Source organism: Coffea arabica, chromosome 2c (genome assembly GCF_036785885.1).
Source record: "Coffea arabica cultivar ET-39 chromosome 2c, Coffea Arabica ET-39 HiFi, whole genome shotgun sequence".
Classification (NCBI taxonomy): domain Eukaryota; kingdom Viridiplantae; phylum Streptophyta; class Magnoliopsida; order Gentianales; family Rubiaceae; genus Coffea; species Coffea arabica.
Genome location: NC_092312.1, coordinates 24,224,341 through 24,249,255, shown reverse-complemented (window position 1 = coordinate 24,249,255; position 24,915 = coordinate 24,224,341). Strand labels below are relative to the sequence as shown.

Here is a 24,915-nt window from a genome sequence, read left to right as displayed (position 1 = left end):
CTCTCTCACCTATTCCATCCTCCTTCCCTCCTTAGCCAACTTCATTCAGTACTTTTGATTGTCTCTTATAATGCATGTGTTTCCCAGATTCGCCCCTAAGTGGAGATGCCATTATATTCCCTGCTCTCATCCATAGTCCAAACTGTGCTTCCCTACAAGATTGGTTGTCCCTTATTTCCATTCTACAATTTTTATCTCCATGTCCTATGATACCGCACTTATAACAAAAATCTGGGCAGCGTTCGTACTGAAATTCAATCCATTCCATCTTTCCATGTAGTCTCACTGCTGTTCCTCTGACCAATGGCTGGTGCAAATCTACTTCTGCAAATATTTTCATATGCCTCTCTTTCTTTCCATCCCCGGGTGGTAAAATGACCTCCCTCACATTCCTAAACATCCCCCCAATTTTCTTACTTGCCTCCTTGCTCATCCAGTGTACTGGAAGATTCCAAATTTGGATCCAGAAACTTACAAATCTAAAGCACTCAACTTTTTTTTCAAATCCTACACACCACTCCCTTATAACTAGCACCTGATTATCTAAGATCCACGGAGCTCCTGCCATTACTTTTTCCTTATCTTCCTCTCTTTCAAACTGAAATTGAAACACATTTGGGCCAATCTCAGTGACTCGCAAATTCCTGGGATAACCCCAGACATGGTTAGTGAACTGTTTTACCCAAGTGAAGTTTGCTATCTTTTCTCCCATAATGCGGCCTACCAAAGTTCCTCTGCAATCTTGGACGCTCTGTTCTACATCATCATGACTTAGATCTATCCCACCCACTTCCTTATCTGATAACTCAAACCTTCGCAACGCCATTGCTAGCTCGTCCTCCATCTTCCCCCAGACCCTACAGTGTTCCTAGTACTAGCTCAGGATGAACAAACAACCTTTTCACCTGTGTTTACAAGAGATAAAAAAACACGGCAAACTCAAAGCACAAGTTAAAAAAACTAAAAGACTAGACCTTTTTTCTCAAATAGAGTTCTGGATATTCAAAGTATGGATGCATACCACAGACACCTACTGCTACCCTTGTTAGGTGGATACAAAGCAGAAAACGAAGTGATAAAGACAATGAAGTGAAAAAAAAAGAGTGGAAGGAGATGAAGATGGTTTTTGCTATTGGCCATAAGAGAGCTGGATCTTCTTCCAGACTTGCTGGACTCCTCACGCTTCCTCTGTCTGACTCCTTTGGAAAATTCCACTTTCAGACCAGCTGATTTTCGCTCTCAGTGTTCTTGAGGTTTGAAAAGTTTTGAAAAACTAGGCGGGCATTGGTACGGACAGTGGAAAAAGGTGTAAAAAGGTGTTCGAAAGTGTTAGCTCATACACTGAGGAGGGAAGCTCTCAATTTTAGAGAGAGATGCTCTCACTTTAGAGAGAGAAATATATAAAAATAGAAGAGCGCAAAAGAATGCATCGCTACAGAAAGAAAAACTTTAAGTAAAAGATTTTGAATTCAATATTTTCTACTTAAAAAAAAAAGAAAAAGGAAAAGAAGAAGAATTCAAGTTTAGAATATGCATTATCCATGCAAGGGAGATATGTATCACTGCTGGCAATTAACACTTTTGCATGAAATACAAATCAAATTTTGTTGAATTTTATTAATGAAACTTTGTAATCACTTATTTTACTTTTATTACCGTTGAAGTTTGATATTATTGGTTATGAACTAATCTTGTCTTTGAACATTTGGCATGATTCTTCTTTCCATAAAAATGCGTTGTAAATTTACTAGAATTTTCTTATTAAAAGAAAAAAAGTGTAACGTCTGTACACCAAGGGCCCGCCAGAGAACCCATCTCTACTTTATGTATAATTGGACATCCATGCAGCCGCAAGAACGGTGGTATTTGTCTTCTTCTTGCAGAAGCTGATCATCAGCAAAATTGTGCATATCTGCTTCAAGTTTGTTTCATGCTGCCTTAAGCTATCATGCAATATCTTAGGTTCAGAAAGTGTAAGAAACTAAACCCTTTTCCTGAAGCTATCCTTCAGATCCTGCATGGAGCTTAAATTTTCCTATGGCCTAATTCTATGTATCCTGTGGGTTCATTATGCTCTTTTGGTAATACACATTTGTAATAGGCCAATTAATTTTGAGTCTGACCAAGCTATCTCTTTAAGTTGTTTGTACTAGATGCCTTCATTGGTAATTTTGTATGGCAGCTAAAAAGAAAAAAAAATTGTATGGCACCTTCTTTGACAATACCTTTGGTGTTATAGTGGCTCTTCCCCAACTTCACAAAGTAGTAAAAGAAAGGTTCTGCTTTAGTTGTTTGGATGACTATTGAGTTGTTGTCGGCATATTGGTTTCCAACATATTGTTATGAATACTATTGTTTTATTATCTGATTAACCAAATTATTTATATTTTGACGACAAAACTTACTGGAAAAAGATTAAACAATGTAGCATTTATGCAACCTAAAAAAAATCCAAATATAGAAGAAATAAGTGGGAGTACCTATTTATGTTTATCTTTTTCTCATATTGTCAAAATTTATCATATTCTCAATGGTGTTGACTAAAAATAAATAATAAATTATTAAAGCAAATAAGTTATCTTTCATTTATTTTTGGAAATATATTTTTTATTCCTATTGGATTAATGCTTATTTTTATGTATATTATTTCAGGTTTACAAGACCTTAAATCAAGTACTAATAATGATGATGAATGATAGCCATAAATAAGAGTCAGCAAAGTTCTGTATGCTAAAAGTAATATTAAGTTTGTTATTTATCAAAGAGGAGTGTTTCATTCTTTTTTTGTCTACTTTATGTAAATCGTATGAAGGACATGTTACAATCTTTTGTCAGTCAAACTAGTCAATTATTAATATTTAACAAGGGCTAATATACTTTATTTTAAACTTAGAGAAGGAAAAGAGACATTTATAACTTAGAGCTCAAGAGCGGCAAAGTGACAATTATAATGCTTAGATTTGGCTTGGACAAACCATTTATAGCCAAATTTATTGCTTGAGAAATCTAATATACTTTTTAAAATCGAGGCACCAAATAAAATCATTGATAAAAGTTGTAGGACTATTAGACATATTTTCCCTAAATTATTGTGCAAAGGACTATGGTCAAATTTTGTGATCACAAGAATAAGGGATTTTTTTTATAGGATTAATTTTTTGTATGAAAATAATTTTGCATAAGGGATTTTTTTATGAGATTATATTTTGTCTGACAAGAATTTTCTTAAGCGATTTTACGTTTCAGGGCTTAATAAATATCTCAAAGGTGAGAAAAGGGTATTAAATATGAAGGCCAAATAATAGTTCATCCTTATCGTTAATAATAAGATTTTTGACTTGCAATTATATATAAAAAATTCTTTTTCTCCTGCGGCCTAAAACTAATTCTCATCCTCCATCACTTCTTTTGATTCCCAAAAATATTCTTTTACTTCATTTCTTGTTTGATACTTATTCTCTCACTTTCTCACTCAACCCTTCTCACTCTTAATTGTGTGAGATTATATTTTGTCTGACAAGAATTCTCTTAAGCGGTTTTATGTTTCAGGGCTTTATAGATATTTGTAGTTGGGAAAGGGGTATTAAATATGAAGTCCAAATAATAGTTCATCATTATCTTTAATACTAAGATTTTTGACTTGAATTTATATATAAAATTCCTTTTCTTCTGTGACATAATACTAATTCTCATCCTCCAACACTTCTTTTAATGCCCGAAAAAAATTCTTTTACTTAATTTCTTGGTTGATACCTATTCTCTCACTTTCTTATTCAACCTCTCTCCTGAATAGTTATCAATGAAATTGTTCTTGAATGATGTAATATACTTTAGGACTTATACCTGTTTATTATTTCACCAAATTACAGATTTTGATTTTGAGTTATCAGTTTTTTATGTTTTTGATTATTTGTACACTTTCATTTCAAATATTTTAATAACCTAAATAGCAAAATCCCTCAAATCAATAAATGTAGCTTTAGTTGGTTTTGATTATTCTCTATAATCACTTGCCATAATTAGCTTTGCAAAATTCAAGTCAAATGAGAAAATCTTGTAATTAATCACAATTAACATGTGAATGTTCATAAGAAAAATTTTGCATTCAATTATCGTTCACACTCATCAGTCAAAATTAAGTGTCTTATATTGTTAAACTTTGTATTGTAGGCCAAATAATGACCAAGGATTATTTGGATATTGGTATCTAACAATTATCCTACCCTCCTTCACTTATTCTGTTCAAATTGACTCATCACTTTCTCTTTCACTCACTCTTCTTAATTTCCAAAAAGACATTTGAATCCTACACATTACTCTCTTTCACTCACTCTTCTCAATTTCGAAAGAGACATTTCAATCTTACTCATCACCTACTCTTCTCCATTTCCAAGAAGAAATTTCAATCTTGCTCATCACTCTCTCTTTCACTCACTCTTCTCAATTTCCAAAAAGCCATTGCTTTGATTTGTTAACTCAAATTGACTTAAGTCTCTCTTTCTCGCCCAATCTCTAGACATTAATTTTTTTTACAAATATCTCCATTTTTCTTTTGTGACAACCGACAACTGTTCAGTTTTCTTCCACATTTTAACGTGAATCACGAGGTGATCATCTTCTTTGCGTTTCACTTGAATCTCATTGTCATTTTTGTATATTGCATTTAGACTCATTGACTAGTTAGATTCTTTCTTGTTCCAAATTTTTTTTGGAAATTCTAATTAAAAGCAACCCAATGAAAAAAAAAGGAAATGAACCAAAATCAAAAGTAAAATAGTTTTTGATTCTTTTTCCTTAAAGGGTTATCAAAGTTGTATTATTATTATTACTTTGAATATTTTTGTTCCTTGAAAGAGTTATAATAACATATATTGATTCTCTATATGCAGACTTAATAAGTGCACTTACTTAAAATTAGATAACAGAAGGTTGTGAAGAATAAGAAGGAAATCGTTTTTTATTATTTGGTATTGTCTTGTGAACTTAAGATAATGTCAGACCTGATTTCTAATATGCGGTAACATTATTGTCATGTTAATTTTAATGCATAATTCTTTCTCTTTTAGCTTTTTCCTTATTCTTCGATAACATCATACATATTATTGGAACTAATGAATGTTGTGGCCCTTTCATTTTTCTTCTTGCAGCTTAATCTGCATTGATGGCTGGCTCTAGGAAAGGAAAGCACAAGAAGAAAAAGGAGAAATCGAATCCTCATAAATCCAAAGAAAACAACAAGCAAATAGATATCTCAGTTATCAAATCTGAATTGGGACATGAGAAAGAAGGGGACAAATGTGATGCTAAGCACACTGAAGACAAGCAGGTAGAAAAATTACTGTACCTTAAAATTGAAAGCGCATATGAAGAAGCATGCCTAATTATGTCAAAAATGGGATATGATACTCAAACCATTGAAGGGGCACTTTTGAGAGCAGGGTATATATTTGGTGAACCGGACATCCGAAGAAGTATCATGAAAAGTACATTGACTTTAATCAATAGTTCTCGCCAAGAAAATGGTAAAGTCATTTTTAATGAAGAACAAGAACCCATTTTTAAAACATTGGCCGAATTGATCGAGTTTTGGGTACAAGATTTGGTTAACTTAGTGGAAAGACAGCGCCCTGGTTTGTCGAAGTCTAGTGCTATGCAGCAGATTTTGTCAAGCAAGTTGCTTGCTATTGAGAAAACTAATCAATCTCTTGCTCCTGATAGAGTTGAAGCTTCTTCTTCTAGTGAAGTTTCAGGAGCTAATCAATTTGATTTTGATGCATTTTTGAAAGAAAATGCTCTTGCATTGAAGAGATTGACTGGTCTTACTTATACCCCAGAGTTGGCAAGTCAATCAGAAAAGAATGCTACTTCTACTGCCAGTCCACAAGAACAAGGTCAAATCTCCTTGGAAGATTTTGAGTTTGATCAGATTTCTAATCCATTTGAAGGGTTTCAGGGGTTATGTGATGAAACAAGACTAAGAAATTGTTCCGAAGAGCAAAAACATGAAATTATTTTCAGCTTGGAAGAACTCATACGAAGTCTGGAGCAACAAGTGGAAGATAGAAAAAATTGGGCTCTGAATAAAAGAAGGGAATCGAGAGCAAGTTTGGTTAGTCACTCTCATGAGTTAATTATGCTAAGTTTAGAAAAAGAAAAGAGAGAGCAATTGGCTAAGGAGAAAGAGGAACTCGCAACTTCTATGTCTAAAATGATATTAAAGAAAGAAAATGCTCAAAGAACCACAATGGATCAGATCGACAGGCTATATGAACAATTGGGAAAAGTTCAGGCTGAAAATCTTAGACTTCGAGCTGAGCTTACCAGCATTGAGTTGAATGAATCAGAATCAAAGAAGAATATGAAACTGGCTATGAAAAAGGAAAAGGAAGACCTTAAGAAGATCGAAAACTCAGAAAAACATATCAGCAAGACAAATAGTTTGATTAATCAAGAGAAAGAAAAGATTCTTCAGCTGGGAGTGGAGTTGAAAAATATTGTTCAAGCCCAAGAAAAAGCCAAGGTAATTGTGTTTACTGATGATCTTTGACTTAATTTGATTGTGATTTATGTTGCATTGTACTTCCATGATACATCCTGTTTGGTTTGAATTTGATCAATGGGCACTATCTGCATGTGCATATTGATGAATCTTTATAGAGATTTAGGTTCTCAAGATCATCAATATAATTATAGAAGTGATATAAAATTTGCATAATCGTCAATTGTGAACTCACACCTATTGAAAGTATCAAATAGTGAAATACAATCGCTTCAAGGTGTCAATCAGATTTTTTATCTTTTTCTGTTTAGTTGAATAATCTTCATTGCACTGCATAATAGGCTAGTGAAGAAAATTTCTCCTTATTCTTGGTTTAATATATTGGCAACTATGCGGAACTCAATTGACCTCATTATGAATGGTTATTGACATGTAACATCCAATTAAGGTGATCTAAAGAAACATTGTCAATGACACATAAAACTTGTATTTTGTTTGTGCAATGCACCACGCGTGTTAATCGATACATTTTGGCATGTAAGGGACATTTTATGCTCTAATGGTATTAGTATGTGATAAATGAGTATTAAATGAGCTGAAAACTTTGGTTTTTCCTCAAAGAAAAGAGGTTCTGGATTTTTTTCCTCAAAGAGCATGTAGCAAACAGTTTAATTTTTTCTCTTTTCTGAAGTTTCTAGATTAGAATATCCTAATTTCTCATCACTTTTTGTACCACAATTAGTCCTATGTCCCGATGTGGCAATAAGATTATCTTGTACATTTTTTAATTATTTTATTTTGTTTTTGGTGGGAAAAGATCTTAGAGTACTTACCTTGAATAGATCATATTGGGGCCTTGCTTACAATCTTTAATGCCTTTTGTGTAATAGGGGTACATCAATAAAGTGATCTATCGTGGCTCTTAGCAACACTATATTACAACTAAATTGATACTCTAAAAAAGAATGAAATGGGTTTTTTTTTTTGTCTCTAAATGCATTTTAATAAACTTTTTTGGGATCATTGCAAGTTTCCAAACCTACATAAGCCAAAATTAGAGAAAGTTGTCAGATTTGGAACCTTTCTTGTATGCTGTTAAACATATCGTACAAATCACTTTTATGACCTCTTGTTTTCACAACTGATGATATAGACTCAAACAATAAAAAGAAAAAAAAATGTTTGAAATACAGTTTAACAGATACGTGCATGCACATTATTAGTACTTGTGATGCCTTTAATTGCATTTTAACTTAGCCATACCCACTAATGCTCAAAGTACTTCATTATACTCTTATTTGTTCTTTTTTTTTTCATTTTAAATAGCTGAAATTCAAGCAAGAAATAGAGGAAAAAGAGCAAGCCCGCATTCTAGTTTCAGAAGAAAAGAAACTAACTAGAATTGCAAGAGAAGATAGAGATAGAAAGTTGTCAACATTGGAGCAAAAATTAGAGGTAGAGCGTTGGCGTGTGATGGATGATAAGGAGAGGCTCATGTTAGAAGCATCCATTCTCAAGACACAGCACTTGTTGGGTTCAAGTGTTTCAAAGGCTGAAAGCTCACAAAACTTGACTCAAGCAATGCTCATTCCTGATCACAGGCATTGTATTATCTGCTGTAGAAAAGAAGTTTCTGTTCTGTTCTTGCCTTGTTCCCATCAAGTTGTATGCGTCGGCTGCAGTATGATTGTAGGAGAATATTGCCCTTCTTGCAGAGTGCAAATCACAGAAAGATATAAGGTTTACAGTGGAACCACTTAAGTTATGGTAAGACAATTATACTGCCTAGTTCTATTTCTTAATTTTCCTGCCTGTTCTTATAATACTTTTAGAAAGAGTCCACCTTATGTAATGCAATGCAATCTTTTTTCTTTTTTTTTTGCCTTTTTTCCTTGTTTTGTGTTTGATGGAATTATTGTTAGTGTCCTAAGATGATGTAGGTGTTGGTTATATATTTCTGGAATTGATTGACTCTGGACTTCTGTATCTTAATATGTTTTTCAGGCTATTGGCTCTTGGTTTTGTTGGCGAATTTAAAGCGCAGGTTATATTGTATGTCCAAGGATTTTGATCTTTTGGGAGGAGAGAAGTATTTGTAATATGTATATGTTGATTGTTCAATGACATTTCTCAAACCGTGTGATGCTGTAAGGAAATGTTTAAAACTCTGGATGACGTGCTAGAATGGTTGAAACTTCTGTTTTCTATATGGTACAATTTCAATAGTATTTTAGGTCAAATGATTGCAATTTCTATGCTATTTATTTGCACAGAAAGGATGGTATGAGTTGTATGCCATCATTCAACCCTACTATAAGGGTAGTCTTCTATCAGATATGTATTCTTATATGAGACCAGACATCTAAAATACAAGGAGAGACCAAGGTCAAAGATCTTGAGCTGCAGGATGATATGGAAGCAAAACCTCTTCCGAGTTATCGTAAGGAACTTGGCTGTATTCCCTAATACCTTAATATTGACAAATCTTAGGCACCTGGCTAGCATAGAGTTCATGGAGACTACGTAGCTAAGAGGCTGATCTGTTGACTTCCCTTTTTCTTTTGAATTCTGTTAAAAGTTCAAGTTCTCAGATATGACCTCCCCCTCTATACCCAATGCAGTTTCCTCTGCCAATATCTATATACAGCAACTAAGTCTCTTATAGTGAGCTGTGTTCTCTCAAGGTGATGGAAATGTATATAACTATATATGTACATCTCTTCTATCATAAGAGTTCAAAAAAGCAAACCCATGTATGATTCTTGGTTTCTATTGATGCATAGGAAGCAAGATGGGTAAGCATTGATAATTCCTATTTGACAGAATATTTTGGGATGAGCAGCTCACTCGCCCTGTATAAGTCATGAAATTTGATCACTTAGTGGAGCCATCTAACAAGCCATTGGTGACCCTTCATTTCTCGGTATTAACAGATTTAGCAATACTTTTTGAATATTTGCATACCAAGTCGATCCTCAATTAATCTGTAGCAAGGTAAGTTGGAGAAGACACTGGCTTTTCTTTCTTTTCACCCATCTCACTTTGTCAAGGCAAAGTGGAGAACACAGTAGTGTTGCCTCTTGTCAATCTAAGCAAACATAATTCCATATCTCTCCAACTTGCCTTTGCCAGCATGTCTTAGCTGCTTGAAGCCCATGATTCTCACCCTTAATTGCAGCGATGAAGCCAGGACCTTTGTTCAAGGGTGTAACATCAATATTAGCTTAAATCTAAAGTATGTTTGTTTAGAAATTTTTACTATAATTAAATATTTACTATAAGTACACCAATCAATTTACTTAATATTACAAATTGTTTTAAAAAAAAAAAGGTATTTGCTATTTGTGATTAACCATTAGTAAAAGTTATCAGGTCATGTAATTTTATAATTGCATAGAACTTTAAAATGTGCAAAAGACTACAAAATGTAAAAATCTATTATATAAACTGGGTTGGCAACTTGTATAGAACTGGAATGTAAAGGAAATGTTTATTTCGCTTGTAATTCGTATCATTGAACATCTAAAAAAGTTCAATGTTGCATAAAGCAAAACATTATAAAGAAAAAACACCATTGTGTAATATATTTTGTTTCAATGTTCCATTAGAATTGGTACGAGCAACTGCAAAAGGTTTTAACACTTTTGGGAGGCAATTGTTGGATTAAAAGGAATACTATCAAAATTCAGGGGGGCAAGAGAGTTACAATATTAAAAAATCCAAAATTTTATAACCTATACTACATTATTTTAAGATTGAGGGGGTACAATTGCACCGCCAGAGATGAACATGGCTCCGGCACTACTCAACCGTCCCTGGAAAATGTAAGCAATACCCAGGTATCCCCAAGAAATCCTCATTTAATAATTTATTTTTATGCATATATTTTCTTGTGGGAGTTTTTTTAATTATTATATGTAGTATTTGACGTAGAAATCAATAATAGTTGTAAATTTTTTGGCTTTTCCAAGTTTGTATTTGTTATATTTTGGTCTTACATTGCAGCGCATTCAACGTTTGTGTTCCATGAAATTTTTTTGATGATGGAACAAAAGTCGGGACTGTTGGCCTAAAATAGCCTATCCAAGTAGATAAGCTGGTTTCTTTCCATGGCCGAAAAGCTAAAGAATAACTATGTACATAGAATCAATGATTTCGGCTATGGCTACAGAGTTTAGTTTGTACTAATGGTTGTTGAGGGTTTGCGCTAATAACAAACAATACTGATCAATTTTGAGAAAACCAATTGATGATGCTTTTTTGGTTAATATTGAAAAATACTATTAGGTTCATATTTGTAACACATGAGCATTGACGTATAAAGATTGTTTGGTAATACAAAAAGATTAGTATTTAATACATTAGCTCACTTACTTTTGTATGCTCATTCAAATAATGACATATTAACAAGGAGTAATAACGCATTATTTTCTTTCTTTATCTGCCTTTTCGGTCTTATTTACGTACAAACTAGTCATGGCAAATTTTCTTAAGTATCAAGAGGCATTGACAAATTTTCATAGGCTAAATTGGATCTCAAAAGTTGTACTACTAGGTGGATTCATATGTGGACTTACTGAATAAAGGTCAACCTAATCCTTCAAGGAAACTACTCTAAAACTTCCAAGATTTAAACTATCTTCGATCCAATTGATCAAGAAATAATTTTATCAAGAAAATTAACATGCCACGAAATTTTCATTTGTCACCATTTGGAGAATAAGAAGAATAGACCTTAGATGTGATGGGGTTTAGAAAGAATCTACTAGCACTTGTTAGGATCTTAACTTCATTCTTGAGTCATTTGTTCTATATAAATCTATTGTGGTAGCAAATCAAAAGTTCAAAGCCCATGCATTTACATAGAGAAATGGTAATTTGACAATGGAATGTTAGACGTAACTCAGAGACAGAGAGAAAGAGAGAGAATGTGTGTGTGTTTCCCTGCCAATGAGCTGAAGTTTTGGGATATGTATTGTGCATATAAGACAGATATGCATCACCACTTGCACTTATTGTTTTTGCATTAGATATTAGATCTAAGTTTTTAGAATTTTTTAATAAATTTTTTTATTATCTTATTTTAATTTTATTTATGTTGAAATTTGATATTATTGGTTGAGTAATAATCTTATCGTTGAACATTTGGCATGATTCATTATTTCATGAAAATGTGCGATAAATTTACTGGATTTTTGTTGTTCTAAAAAAAATAAAAGTCTAACGTGTGTATACTTAGGCTCCGCTGGAGAAGCAAGGTTGTTATTGGAGTACTATACAGGTAATGCCATCTCAACTTTATGTACATTTAGACATCCATGCAACCTCAGGGAACAGCAGTTTTCATCTTTTTCCTCCAGAAGCCGATCATCAGCAAAATTGAGCCTATCTGCTTCAGGTTTATTTTGTGGTGCTTTGAAGTTTTCAAACAATATGTCAGGTTCAGAGTGTGACCTAGTTACTAGTTGTGAAATTTTGTAAGAAATTTTGTTAATTTATTAAAACATGCCAAGTAAGATCTCTTTTAAGACTAGATGCCTACATGTAAGCCACTTCCTTGGTAATTTTGTATGGCAGCTAAAAAGAAAAAAAATTGTATGGCATCTTCTTTAACAATAACTTTGATGCTAGAGTGTCTCTTCCCTAACTTCATGAGGTAGTGAAAAAAAAAAGGTTATATTTTAGTTGTTTGGTTGAGGATTGAATTGTTGACTAATTTAACTAATAATAAAGGGCAAATTACATTTTACCCCCTTGTGATTTAGCATTTTTTTACATAACCCCCTATGGTTTCAAAAGCTATATATAACCCCCTTATGGTTTGAATTAAAGTGTCAAAGTGACGGAAATAGTCATTCGTAACGGAACTTCTAAAAATGTTGAAATTACCCTTATAAATACATGACACATTAATCTCATATGATTTTTATATTTTATCATATAACCCCATTATGGTTTAATACTTTACCATATAACCCCCTTATGGTTTTCAAAATATACACATAACCCCCTTTGGTTAATAAATAATTTTCAACTTTACATAAGGGTATTTTTGACATTTTAGATGACTCCGTTACAAATTATCATTCCCGTCACTTTGACACTTTAATCCAAACCATGAGGAGATTATATATAGCTTTTGAAACTATAGGGGGGTTATGTAAAAAAACGCTAAATCACAGGAAGGTAAAGTGGAATTTGCCCAATAATAAATGATAAAGCAACTATTTTATCAAATTTTAATTAGGCATATTTGTTTCCAATATCTTGTTATGAGTATTATTGTTTTGTTATACAATTTATCAAATTATTTACATTCTAACAGCAAAACTTAGTGAAAAAAGATTAAACAATGTAGCACTTATGCAATCGGAAGAAAAAACCAAATGCAAACGAAATAAATGGGAATACCTATTTATGTTTATCATTTTCCGATATTGTCAAAATTTATCATATTCTCAAAGGTGTGACTAAAAATAAATAATAAATTGATAAAGCAATAGATTCTCTTTCATTTATTTTTGGAAATATATTTATTCCTATTGGGTTAATGTTTATTTTTATGTATATTATTTTAGGTTTATGAGACTTTATCAAGTAATAATTATGATGATGAATGATAAATATAAATAAAAGTTAGCAAAGTTCTATAAGCATAAAGTAATATTAAACTTGTTATTTGTCAAAGAGGGGTATTTCATCATTTTTTCCCCTACTTTATGTAAATTGTCCGAAGGATAGTTTACAATCTTTTGTAGTCAAATCAGTTAATCATTAACTATTTAACAAGGGTTAATATGTTATATTTTAAACTTAGAGCGGAAGAGGGCAAAGTAACAATCACAATGCTTAGATTTGGTTTGAACAACCTACTTAGAGCCAAATTTATTGCTTGAGATATTTAATTGATACTTTTTATAACCGAGGGACCAAATGAAATCATTGATAAAAGTTGTAGGGCTATCAAACTTATTGCCCCTAAATTATTGTGCAAAGGACTATGATCAAATTTTGTGACCACAAGAATAAGTGATTTTTTTATGAGATTAGTTTTTGTGTGAAAATAATTGTGCGTAAGAGATTTTTTTATGAGATTGTATTTTGTCTAACAAGAATTTTATCAAGCAATTTTATGTTTCAAGGTTCAATAGATATTTCATAGTTGGGAAAGGGGTATTAAAAATGAAGTCCAAATAATAAATCATCATTATCTTTAATAATAAGATTTTTGACTCACATTTATATATAAAAATTATTTTTCATTTGGGACCCAATACTAATTCTCATCCTCCATCACTTCTTTTAATGCCCAAAAAAATTTCTTTTACTGAATTTCTTGCTAATCAACCTATTCTCACACTTTCTCGCTCAACCCTTCTCACTCAAAGAGAGGCTGAACAGTTACCGATGAAATTGTTCTTGAATGATACAATATACTTTGGGGCTTTATATATTTTGATTTTGAAGTACCAGTTTTTTTATGTTTTTTATTATATTTACACTTTTATTTTATATATTTTAATAACTTAAATAGCAAAATCCCTCAAATCAATAAATATAGCTTTAGTTGGTTTTGATTATTTTTTATAATCACTTCCCATAATTAGCTATGCAAAATCTGAGTCAGATAAGAATACCTTGTAATTAATCACAAACTAAATTGTGAATCTTCGCAACTACAATTTCGTATTCAATTGTCATTCACACTTATCCATCAAGATTAAGCATCTTATATTGTTAAACTTTGTATTGCAGGTCAAATAATGACCGTGCATTATTTGAATGTTAATATCTAACAATTGTCCCACCCACCCTCTGTCACTCCTATTCAAGTTTACTCATTACTCTCTCTTTCGCTCACTCTTCTTAATATCCAAAAAGATATTTCAATCCTACACATCACTCTTTCTTTCACTCACACTTTTTGATTTCAAAAAGACATTTCAATCCTATTCATTGTTTTATATTTCACTCACTCTTCTTGATTTCCAAAAAGACATTTCAAACCTACTCATCAGTCTCTCTTTCACTCAATCTTCTCAATTTCCAAAAGGGCACTACTTCTACTTTGTTAACTTGAGTCTCTCTCTCTCTCTCTCTCTACACATAAATTTTATACAAATATCTTCATCTTTCTTTTGCAACGACCGACAACTGTTCAATTCTCTCTGCATTTTAACGTGAATCACGAGGTGATCATCTTTTCAACATTTCACTTGAATTTCATTGTCATTTTTGTATATTGCATTTAGACTCATTTATTAGTTAGATTCTTTCTTGTTTTAATTTTTTTGGCAATTCTCGATCAAAAGCAACCGAAGGAAAAAAAATAAGGAAATGAACCAAAATCAAAGCAAATTAGTTTTTTATTCTTTTTCCTTAAAAGGGTTATCGAAGTTGCATTATTATTATTATTTTGAATATTTTTGTTCCTTAATAGAGTTAACATATATTGATCCTCTATATGTGGACTTAATCAGTGCACTTAAAATTAGAAAGCAGAAGGTTGTGAAGAATAAGAAGGAGATCGTTCTTTTTATTATATGGTATTGTCTTGTGCACTTAAGATAATGTAAAACCCGAATTCTAATATCCAGTAACATTAATGTCAGACTGTATTTTTCTTCTTGCAGCTTAATCTGCATTGATGGCTGGCTCTAGGAAAGGAAAGCACAAGAAGAAAAAGGAGAAATCTAATCCTCATATATCCAAAGAAAACAACAAGAAAATCAATATCTCAGACGTCAAATCTGAATTGGGACATGAGAAAGAAGGGGACAAATGTGATTCTAAGCACACTGAAGACAAGCAGGTAGAACAATTCCCTACAAGACTAAGAAATTATTCTGAAGAGCAAATAAATGAAATTATTTTCAGTTTGGAAGAACTCATACAAAGTCTTGAGCAGCAGCTGAATGATAGAATAAATTGGATACTGAAGAAAAGAAGGGAAGCGAAAGCGAATATGGTTAGTCATACTCATGAGTTAATGAAGCTAAGTTCCGAGAAAGAAAAGAGAGAGCAACAAGGTAAGGAGAAAGAGGAACTCAAAACTTCTATGTCTAAAATGATGTTAAATAAAGAAAAAGTTAGAGGAATCGCAACCGGTCAGCTCGACAGGCTATATGAAGAATTGGGAAAAGTTCAGGCTGAAAATCTTAGACTTCGAGCTGAGCTCACTGCCATTAAATTGAATGAATCAGAATCAAAGAAGAATATGAAACCGGCTGTGAAAAAGGAAAAGGAAGGAGTTGAAAAGATAGAAAGCTCAGAAAAACACATTAGCAAGACAAAAAGTCTGATTATTCAAGAAAAAGAAAAGATTCTTCAGCAGGAAGTGGGGTTGAAAAATGTTGTTCAAGCCCAAGGAGAGGCCAAGGTACGTACTTGTTTACTGATGAACGTTGACTTAATTTGACTATGATTTATGTTGCATTGTGCTTCCGTGATACTTCATGTTTGGTTCGAATTTGATCAGTGGACACTATCTGCATATGCATGGAATGTTTAAAATTAATGAAAAAACAAATCTTTCCTTCATGTTCTCATTCCTTAAGATGATATAGTAGAAAGGGTTTGTTGTTCTAGCAGAGAGACATTTTTTCTCCTATTTTTTTTTTTTTTTACTTTAGTGAACTACAAAACCCTTACATGATTGCTTTACGTTTACCATGTGTCTATATTGTGTATGACAATGAATCTCCCAAAAAAAAGAAAAAAAAAAGAAGAATGAGCTTTATTTGACTACTTTGTCATCTTAAATATAATTTTATTCCAATATTTAAGCCAAAAAACTAATGAGTTTATACTGTAGTTACAATAAAAGTAAAGTCTTACTACTTTCAAGATTATTTGAATTATATACCATTTTTCTTAAAAGCCTGCATATACATCTCTTTTTTGAATAATAATTGATATGTTTAGCATTGTTAGTGAGCTTCGACTTTTATAGCTCTATTGAGTATTACACTACATTATCTCAAAGAAAAAGTTTAGCACTTGTAACATCATTATATTGAAGAATGTATACAAATTTTGTTGAGTATTGATAACTTAAAAAATAAGTCACTGGATTTGCTAGTGAATACAATAATTTTATACCTTTTGACAACATAAATAGAAGAAAGGGCAGTGATGAATCTCTATATAGATTTAGGTTCTCAAGATCATCAATATTATTATAGAAGCAATATAAAGTTTGCATAATCGCCAATTGTTAGCTCACAGATATTGAAAGTATCAAATAGTGAAATAAAATCACTTCAAGATGTCAATCAGATTTTTTAATCTTTTTTTGTTTCATTCAATAATCATCATTTCACTGCATAATAGGCTAGTGAAGAAACTTTCTCCTTATTCTTGGTTTAATATGTTGCCAACTATGAGGAACTTAATTGACCTCATTATGAATGGTTATTGATTGTTCAGCTTAACATTCTTGATATATAAGATCCAAGTGAAGAGATCTAAAGAAACATCATGAACGACATATAAAGATCATATTTTGTTTGTGGATGCACCACACATATTAATTAATCCATACATTTTGGCATGTGAGTGACATTTTATGCTCTAATAGTGTTAGTTTGTGATAAATAAGTATTAAGTTAGAAGAAAACTTTTGTTTTTCCTCGAAAAAAAGAGGTTCTGCTGTTTCCTTCTCAAGGAGTATGTAGCTAACAGTTTAACTTTATTTTTCTCTTTCGTGAAATTCCTAGATTAGAATATCCTAATTTCTCACCAATTTTTGTACCACAAATCATCTGTGCTGATGTGGTGTTAAGATTATCTCATACATTATTTTCATTATGTTATTATCTTTTTTAGTGAGAAAAGATCTCAGAGCACTTCCCTTGAATGGATCCTAATAGGGCCTTGCTTACAATCTTTAATCCCTTTGGGTATATCGAAAAATTGATCTGTGGCTCTCGGAAACACAGTGTGTACAACTGAATTAACACTCTAAAGAGTATGAAGTGGTCCTTTTGATTTGTAAATGCATTGTAATAAACTCTTTTGGGATCATTGCAAGTTTCCAAACCTACATAGGTCAAAATTACCGAAAGTTGTCAGATTTGGAACTTTTATAGTATGTTGTTAAACAATTCATCCAAATTACTTTTATGACCTCCCGTTTTCATGGTTGATGAAATAGACTCAAACAGTAAAAGGAAGAAAGGAAAAAAATTGTTTGAAGTACAGTTTAAGAGACGCATACACATTATTAGTACTTATGATGCATGCCTTTAATTGCACTTTAACTTAGCCATACTTACTGATACTCAAAGTACTTCACTACACACTTGCTTGTTCTTTTATATTCATTTTGCGTAGCTGAAATTCAAGCAAGAAATGGACGAAAAAGAGCAGCCTCGCATTCTAGTTTTAGAAGAAAAGAAACCAACTAGAATTGCAACAGAAGATAGAGACAGAAAGTTGTCATCATTGGAGCAAGAATTAGAGACAGAACGTCGATGTGTGATAGATGATAAGGAGAGGCGCATGCTAGAAGCATCCCATCTCAAGACACAGCACTTGTTGGCTTCAGGTGTTTTAGAGGCTGGAAGCTCACAAAACTTGGCTCAAGCAATGCTCATTCCTGATCACGGGAGCTGTATTGTCTGCTGCAAAAAGGAAGTTTCTGTTCTTTTCATGCCTTGTTCCCATCAAGTTGTATGCTTCAACTGCAGTGTGATTGTGGGAGAATATTGCCCTTCTTGTCGAGTGCAAATTGATGAAAAATATAAGATTTATGGTGGTACCTCTTAAGCTATGGTAAGATAAACTGCCTAGTTCTTATAATACTTTTAGCATGAGTCCACCTGCTATAATGTAATGCAATCTTTTTTGGCTTTTTTTTTTTACCTTGTTTTGCGTTTGATGGAATTATTGTTAGTGCCTTGAGATGGTATAGATGTTGGTTATGTATTTCTGGAATTGATTGACTCGGGTCTCTGTATCTGAAAATGTTTTCAGGCTATTGGCTTGGTTTTGCTGGTGAATATGAAGCGCAGGTCATATTTTATGTCCAAGGATATAGATCTGCTGGGTGGAGAGAAGTATTTGTAATATGTATGTGTTGACAGTTCAGTGACATTTCTCAAACTGTGTGATGTTGCAAGGAAATGTTTAAAACTCTGGATGATGCGTTAGAATTGTTAAAACTCCTGTTTACCGTATGGTACAATTTCGGCAGTGTTTTAGGTCAAACGGTTGCAATTGCTATGCTATGTATTTGAACGGAAAGGATGGTAAGAGTTATGCCATCATTCAAGCCTACCGTAAGGGTAGTCTTCAACTGGGTAGGTAGCCTTATCTGAGACTAGACATCTGAAAAACAAAGAGAGGCCAGGGTCAAATTCCTCTTCTGTGTTATCATAGGGAACTTGGCTTTATTCCCTAATACCTTAATACTGACTTCACTTTTGTTTTTGAATTCTACTTAAAGTTCAAGTGAGCTATGTTCTCTCAGGGTGTTGGGATGGTATGTACATCTCTTCTGTCTACAAGAGCGGAAAAAAAAGAAAACCCCGACGAGGATACCCTTGTCTGATTCTTGGTCACTGTAGCTACATCGGTGATTCGTGTTTGACAAAAGGTTTTGGGATGAAGTGAATGTGCTAAACTCAAAGAAAAATGTTGTGTATTCAAGCCTCCAGGTAGGGGGTTCATCCGCATAACACCAATCTAATTATAATTGGTTTATAACACCTTGTAGAAATCATCTTCTGAGGTGGTTAGTTGATCATTCAGTCATAATTCTTCTTTATTCAGTTATGTTGAAAAATGAAGAAATTGCCATTAAAATTTCTTCGATATCATTTCAATCTGCAATTCACTAAAACATTGATACAGTATACTTTTTTTTTTTTTTTTTTTTTTTTTTGCGTGCATGATTTGAGCACCACGGAAACACTATACATCTTGGCTTTCAAGAAAAGTGAAACATAAAAAGTGCAAGAAAAAGATGGCCAGGTTTATATTCTCAGGAAAACCTTGGAATATCATCTAAAGCATAATGGCCAAGCCTTCCTGTGCGATACAGATCCAATAATTTAATAGCAATTTTAGTATGACCATCCACTTCTGATTGAGTAATACGAAAGGCATTTCGTAACATTCTGGACTCTACTTCAATGAGCTGTTCCAGATACTTATCATTTTCCAGATCTCCGCTGAAAGTTGAAACAGCTTCAAAAAGAGTTCGCCGAACATCATTTACGATGAAATCCTGCATAAATGGTTATGAATGCCATTATCAATAATGTAGTCACAAGCAAAACAAAAAGGGAACCTGTAGGCCCTAACTTTCATTATTGTTCTTATCACAAGTCTTTAAACTTCAGTTGTTTGATTGAGTGCATACAGCAGATAACGCAGTGGAGCAAGACTCACAAAGGATGGATAAGCTCCTCAAGAAGTGTAGCCCCTATCCACAATAAGCATAAAATTTTCTGCTTCCCTTACCCATAGATTTTAATATTCAGCATTCCTTTTGAACTATGAATACTGTCAGTTATATTTAAAGCTTTTAATTGTTCACCACGTCATTGAACTATACACCATTCTGGCCACCAGAATCAGGAGGAGACAGGAGAAAATTCCTCAACTGGTCCTTCTCCTTTGAACCGAACGTACACATGCTTTAGGGTTATCACATGAAAAGGCAACAGAACAGAATTTAATAACTTTAGATTAGTTGAATCATGCGTGCGTTCGTCATGAACCTATTATAATAAATTGGCTCAACTATTTCAAAGCTACTGTATCAACAGAATGAAGGAAGAAAATAGGCAAGTCCAGAATAATCTCACTGCTAATCCCACTGGAGAGTTTGGCTTAATTAATTTTGTTTCCATGCCCCTGGTAGAGTAGGCATTTAATGTAAACCACACCTCTTAGTACCACCAAATTCTTACCAATATCACACAGCTGAAGTTTGCTAGTCAAAACATGGAAACCATGACACAGGAAGGAAAATTTTACATAAAAGCAACACCGGACCTAGAAGTTTCCTAATACATAGTTAGACGTGATTACGTAGGAATTTGGGCTAATAAAACTAACTTATGCAAGTAACTCTAGGCAGTCTCCTGATGATTTGCTCCTGTTTTTTCTTTTCTGTTTTCTTTTCTTCCTGTTTTAATAGCTCTTGCATCTTTTGGTACTAGTGTCTGCCTCTGTAAGTTCTTTAATGGTAAAGCTAACTCTTAAGCAACCTTCATTAAAAACTATTCCTTTTTTTTTTTTGTGAGGCACATTTATATGAGAAGATTTATTATCTTATCAAACTTCCAACAGACAAGAATTCATCAATTTGTCTTGATTGAAACAAGCACACATTCTCAAAGAGCTGCTTCCGTTTGAAAAAATACTTGGAAAGGCCAAAGCCAATCCCAAGGAACAGTGAAGCACCCATTTCCAAAATACCTGTGTGTGATCAGTTGCATATTGCCTCTTGTCCACGTGAGAGCTCTCAGAAAGCTCCCCTTCCTGATAAATTGATGATCTAACATTCTCCATGGCAGAAAACCTTGACCATTTCTTGTATTCTTGGCTCAAATTAAGAACAGCAAGAAAGTAATGAGCTAAATCATTTTTCCCAACAATGCAGTCCCTGATAGCTCCTATGCATTGGAAACACGTCAGTACAATTTACTGGAAACTTTAATTTTGTTCTCAATGGCCTCGGCTGAATAGTTAAGGTACATTCCTGCAACAGCTAAAGAGAGTTTTTCACATGTAAACCAAGGCCAAAAGAAAGTTCTCAGAACAAGAATGAATAAAAACTGTACAATTAGCATTTCTACCTATTAAAGCTAGTTTAGAGCACAGTTCGTCACCAAAAATCTCTGGAGGCAAGATACCGGGAGTGTCCAAGACGTAGATATTCGGATGACTGGCAATCTGAATGCAAAAAACCTCATGAATAATAACAAAAAGCAAAAAGCATGAAGACTGAAAACAGAAAGGGGATAAAATGGAAGCAGAGATTTTTTGGAGGTGTACAATCATTAGCATGCAAGGGGACTCTAAGATACAGATGATGGCTGGCAGTGAAATTTCAGCAAATGCTTTAAAAATGAGAAGTGATAAATTAAGCAAACTGATGATAGAAAAACATAACAACCAGACAAACTTAAGTTTTGGGGGGTCTGATTATTGATTAATTTGCTCAGATAGATGATAGTTGGCTTAAGGGAGAATAGCTAAATCAAGATCCCCAAAAAAGGTTATTATGCCCCACAAATCTTGAGCTTACTCAGCTTACTGGCAACGCAATGAAGTTTTTGCATGAAATAACAGCAGCAATTACGAAATTTGAAATTTCTGATTTCAGCTTGTGCATGCAAGTACGGTGACTAACAATGTATAAAAATGTGCAACTTTGCTAGATTCCCAAGTTGAAATAGAGCACATATTAAAGAGAAAGTTTTGCACCTTTAAGCTGCTTATATTTTTTGTCTCCCCTGGTTGTGGACTCACGGTGGCATGCTTTAACTTCCCTTTCTCTTAAATCAACAACATATCATCAGGTTAGAAGCAACAAAAAAAAATGAATATCATCTACAGAAAAAAGAAAAGGAAAGAAAGAAAATGAAATATTTATTGAAGCTATGGTTACCATACCAAAAAGATTAATAGCATTATGAAAAGTACAGGAAGGATCAACTGACCTAGAGCGCTTATCCTTCCAACTTGGTGCAGTGCATTGGCGAGGGCAGACTTGCCCACATTAGGTATTCCAACAAGCATTAGAGTTATTGTTTGACCGGAGTGACCTGTCTTCAGAAGTTCTCTAGCTCTAGCTTGCAGAAAGTTGAGGAACTGTAAGATGTTAAAATTGCTGATGAATCCAATATATATAAAGAAGATAGAAGATTATCGACAGAAAATATTACCACCTAAGCACAAAGGTAACAACAAATTGTCAGTCACAAATCTTGAAATGAATGATATTGTCTTTAATGGAAATGAGCAAGAGCTTTGTCAGACATGAGACCACATGGAATAACAAAGAAAACTTAAAATAAGTGGAACAACTGAATATCCTAGAGCTTTGAAAGCGAAACTTCTGAAAAACAGATGAACCCAAGTGGCCCACCAGTATGAAAATCAGAAGGTGTGTATATTATGTTAAAAGATGATTTGTCACTCACTGGATTGATCAAAAAGAAAAAAGATATAGCATTTACGTGGCAATTATCTCCTATTTTCTCTCAGGATTTGTATACTTTGTTTTCAGCATAGATATCCTCATCAACGGAGGATGCCACAGGATTATCTTTGTACTAGGTGAGGATAGTTTACCCTGTCTATGATCAATATTATGCTATAAAAGAACAATTTAACTTGAGAAGACAAAGACTGTATCATGCTTACCAAGTTTTGCTAATTAGATGTATACCACTCCACCCCTTAAGAGATTGATATAACACTAATCTTCATAGATATATCTTTTATTACTTCCAATGAATATAGTAGCATCAAGGAGATCAATTTTAGTGTTGTGATATCATATTTCTGGCTGTAACCAGTTTACCCTTAATAATTCGTCAGACAAGTAAACAGGACCCACATTGGCCATAATTAAATCATTTCTATTAGAGAAAATTAATTGAGATGGAATGCATTTATTTCAGTAATAAGTCAGCTAGTATAAGAATTATACCGTGTGAGAACAGCTTCTAGAATTACCTCTCTGATGTTTTCCTTATTATGCGCATTCACTCCGAAAGCAGGAGACTTTTCTTGGTTGAAATACTTGGTCCACTCCTGAATGATAGTATGTCAGATGTTTATATACATATAACTGCAAATATGATGAATCAGATGAACAGGATCAAGTAGATAAATACTCAAAGGCCGAATTTTCTTCCAATGAAGGAAATGCTGCTAAGAGTGATGTATTCATGGTTAGAGTTACAAGTATGCTACAAGAGTGAAAATCTCATGCCCCAATCCCCTTCCTTGTCTAATATATTGAAGTTTGCTATAAGATAAAGATGTCGACCTACAATACCCTTCTGCATGATATATATTGAAGATGTAGTACTTTGAAGCATTAGTTCTTCGGATGCCACTGCCAACTCACTGTAACCGAGGAAGAAGTTTTAACTGATCTCAAAAGTATCCTTCCCATTGTCCCAAATTACAATCTCCAATTACTTCCATCCATGGTAAATATCTCTCATCACCAAGCAATTGAAGCAATCAACAGGTCTTAGGAGGAACTGTCTTGTACACTCTTCAATATCTAGTAATTGAGAACTTTTGCCCAACAAAATATTTGATTAATCATGCCAAATTCACCAAAATATGTGGAGCCAAATCACACTGAAGTTCAATGAACATTTCAGTTAGATTAAGTAAAAACAAGCATTCAACATAGACATCAAACTTTCCAGCTTCCATCTCAATCTCCCAGAATAACTTTAGATTTTCCATTATTCCTGTTATACATTCTTCTATGATAATATATCCTAATAATATTTATGTTATGCACATGATTAACTTTAAGAAAACATACAACAAATCTTTTGATAGCCAAAAGGGTGATTTAAATCCAGCATTCTGCAACAAAGAGTTCGACATTCATATCGAATCTGCATGATGACCCACAAGGTCTACTATGAGGATAGATACTCACCTTCATAGCTGATTGTTTTGCAAGGTCTATCTTGTTCAAGACAATGATGCGCCTCGAAGAAGACAACAAATCACCGAGTTGGCTGCATTCTGATGACAAAGGAATCTACGAATCATACCCAGAAAAATTTTCAGAACCAAATAGGAAATAAAACGCAATTGAAGAAAAAAACCAAACTAAGCAGAAGCATACGGACGTATCTTAATACATAAATCAACATCAGTATTTCAATATTTACTGCGTCCCCAGAACTTAAAATTCAGAAACTCACAACGTGAATACAAGTGCAAAGGAACAAGAAATAGAGTAGTCACTCAGATATTTTAGCAAACAGTTTGTTTGCAATTACAAGGAACCAGAAGCCAGATTTTTCCCTGTGCCTTACCCTTGCATCGCGAACTTCGAGGACGAAATCAACCAAAGGGATACGTTCAGCAATAGCGCGGGAAGCAGCGGCCATGTGGGGTGTGTACCACCAGCTTGAGCATTTGGTTCTGGCCACTTCTTTAACCGCACTACCTAACTTTTGAACTATACTTCTAGTAGCCGTTGAACCCATGAGGCCTCTGATGCTAACAAGCAAAATTAGTTTGTCATCGTGGAGCCAACTTCAACAATGGTACGCAGGCTTCTCTGGGATCCTCTTCCTTCAGTTCTTTTTTTGTTTTTGTTTTTTTGTTTTTGTTTTATTTTGCACCCACCAACTGAATCCTGATTCTCATTTTGGCCCCTGAACTCTAAACTGTGGCATTTTAATCTCTAAACT

General features: G+C 33.5%; 4 protein-coding genes across 5 annotated transcripts; 2 read left to right on the top strand and 2 right to left on the bottom strand.

The window, feature by feature from the left end:
* Positions 1-31: 31 nt before the first annotated feature.
* Positions 32-844, bottom strand: LOC113724126 (uncharacterized). The gene has a single exon (XM_027247064.1). It carries the CDS (start codon positions 842-844, stop codon positions 32-34), a length of 813 nt encoding a protein of 270 aa, XP_027102865.1.
* A 4,317-nt stretch (positions 845-5,161) lies between these two features.
* On the top strand, positions 5,162-6,547 carry LOC113724125 (MND1-interacting protein 1-like). Its single transcript, XM_072076832.1, has one exon. The coding sequence runs from the start codon at positions 5,162-5,164 to the stop codon at positions 6,545-6,547; it is 1,386 nt and encodes a 461-aa protein (XP_071932933.1).
* Positions 6,548-14,517: 7,970 nt separating this feature from the next.
* Positions 14,518-18,776, top strand: LOC113724124 (MND1-interacting protein 1). Of its 2 annotated transcripts, none has more exons than XM_027247062.2 (4): positions 14,518-14,691; positions 15,133-15,878; positions 17,834-18,274; positions 18,476-18,776. In XM_027247062.2, the coding sequence occupies exons 2-3, from the start codon at positions 15,147-15,149 to the stop codon at positions 18,266-18,268; spliced, it is 1,167 nt and encodes a 388-aa protein (XP_027102863.1). In that variant the 5' UTR covers positions 14,518-14,691; positions 15,133-15,146; the 3' UTR covers positions 18,269-18,274; positions 18,476-18,776. The 2 variants fall into 2 exon arrangements, with proteins under 2 accessions (XP_027102863.1, XP_071931531.1); XM_072075430.1 differs by lacking the exon at positions 14,518-14,691 and adding an exon at positions 14,908-15,045.
* A 619-nt stretch (positions 18,777-19,395) lies between these two features.
* Positions 19,396-24,878, bottom strand: LOC113724122 (DAR GTPase 2, mitochondrial-like). Its single transcript, XM_027247061.2, has 8 exons — positions 24,535-24,878; positions 24,150-24,254; positions 23,198-23,275; positions 22,177-22,327; positions 21,941-22,011; positions 21,310-21,406; positions 20,930-21,126; positions 19,396-19,730 (listed from the first exon to the last, which is right to left on the bottom strand). Exons 1-8 carry the CDS (start codon positions 24,706-24,708, stop codon positions 19,485-19,487), a joined length of 1,119 nt encoding a protein of 372 aa, XP_027102862.2. The 5' UTR covers positions 24,709-24,878; the 3' UTR covers positions 19,396-19,484.
* Positions 24,879-24,915: the final 37 nt, after the last annotated feature.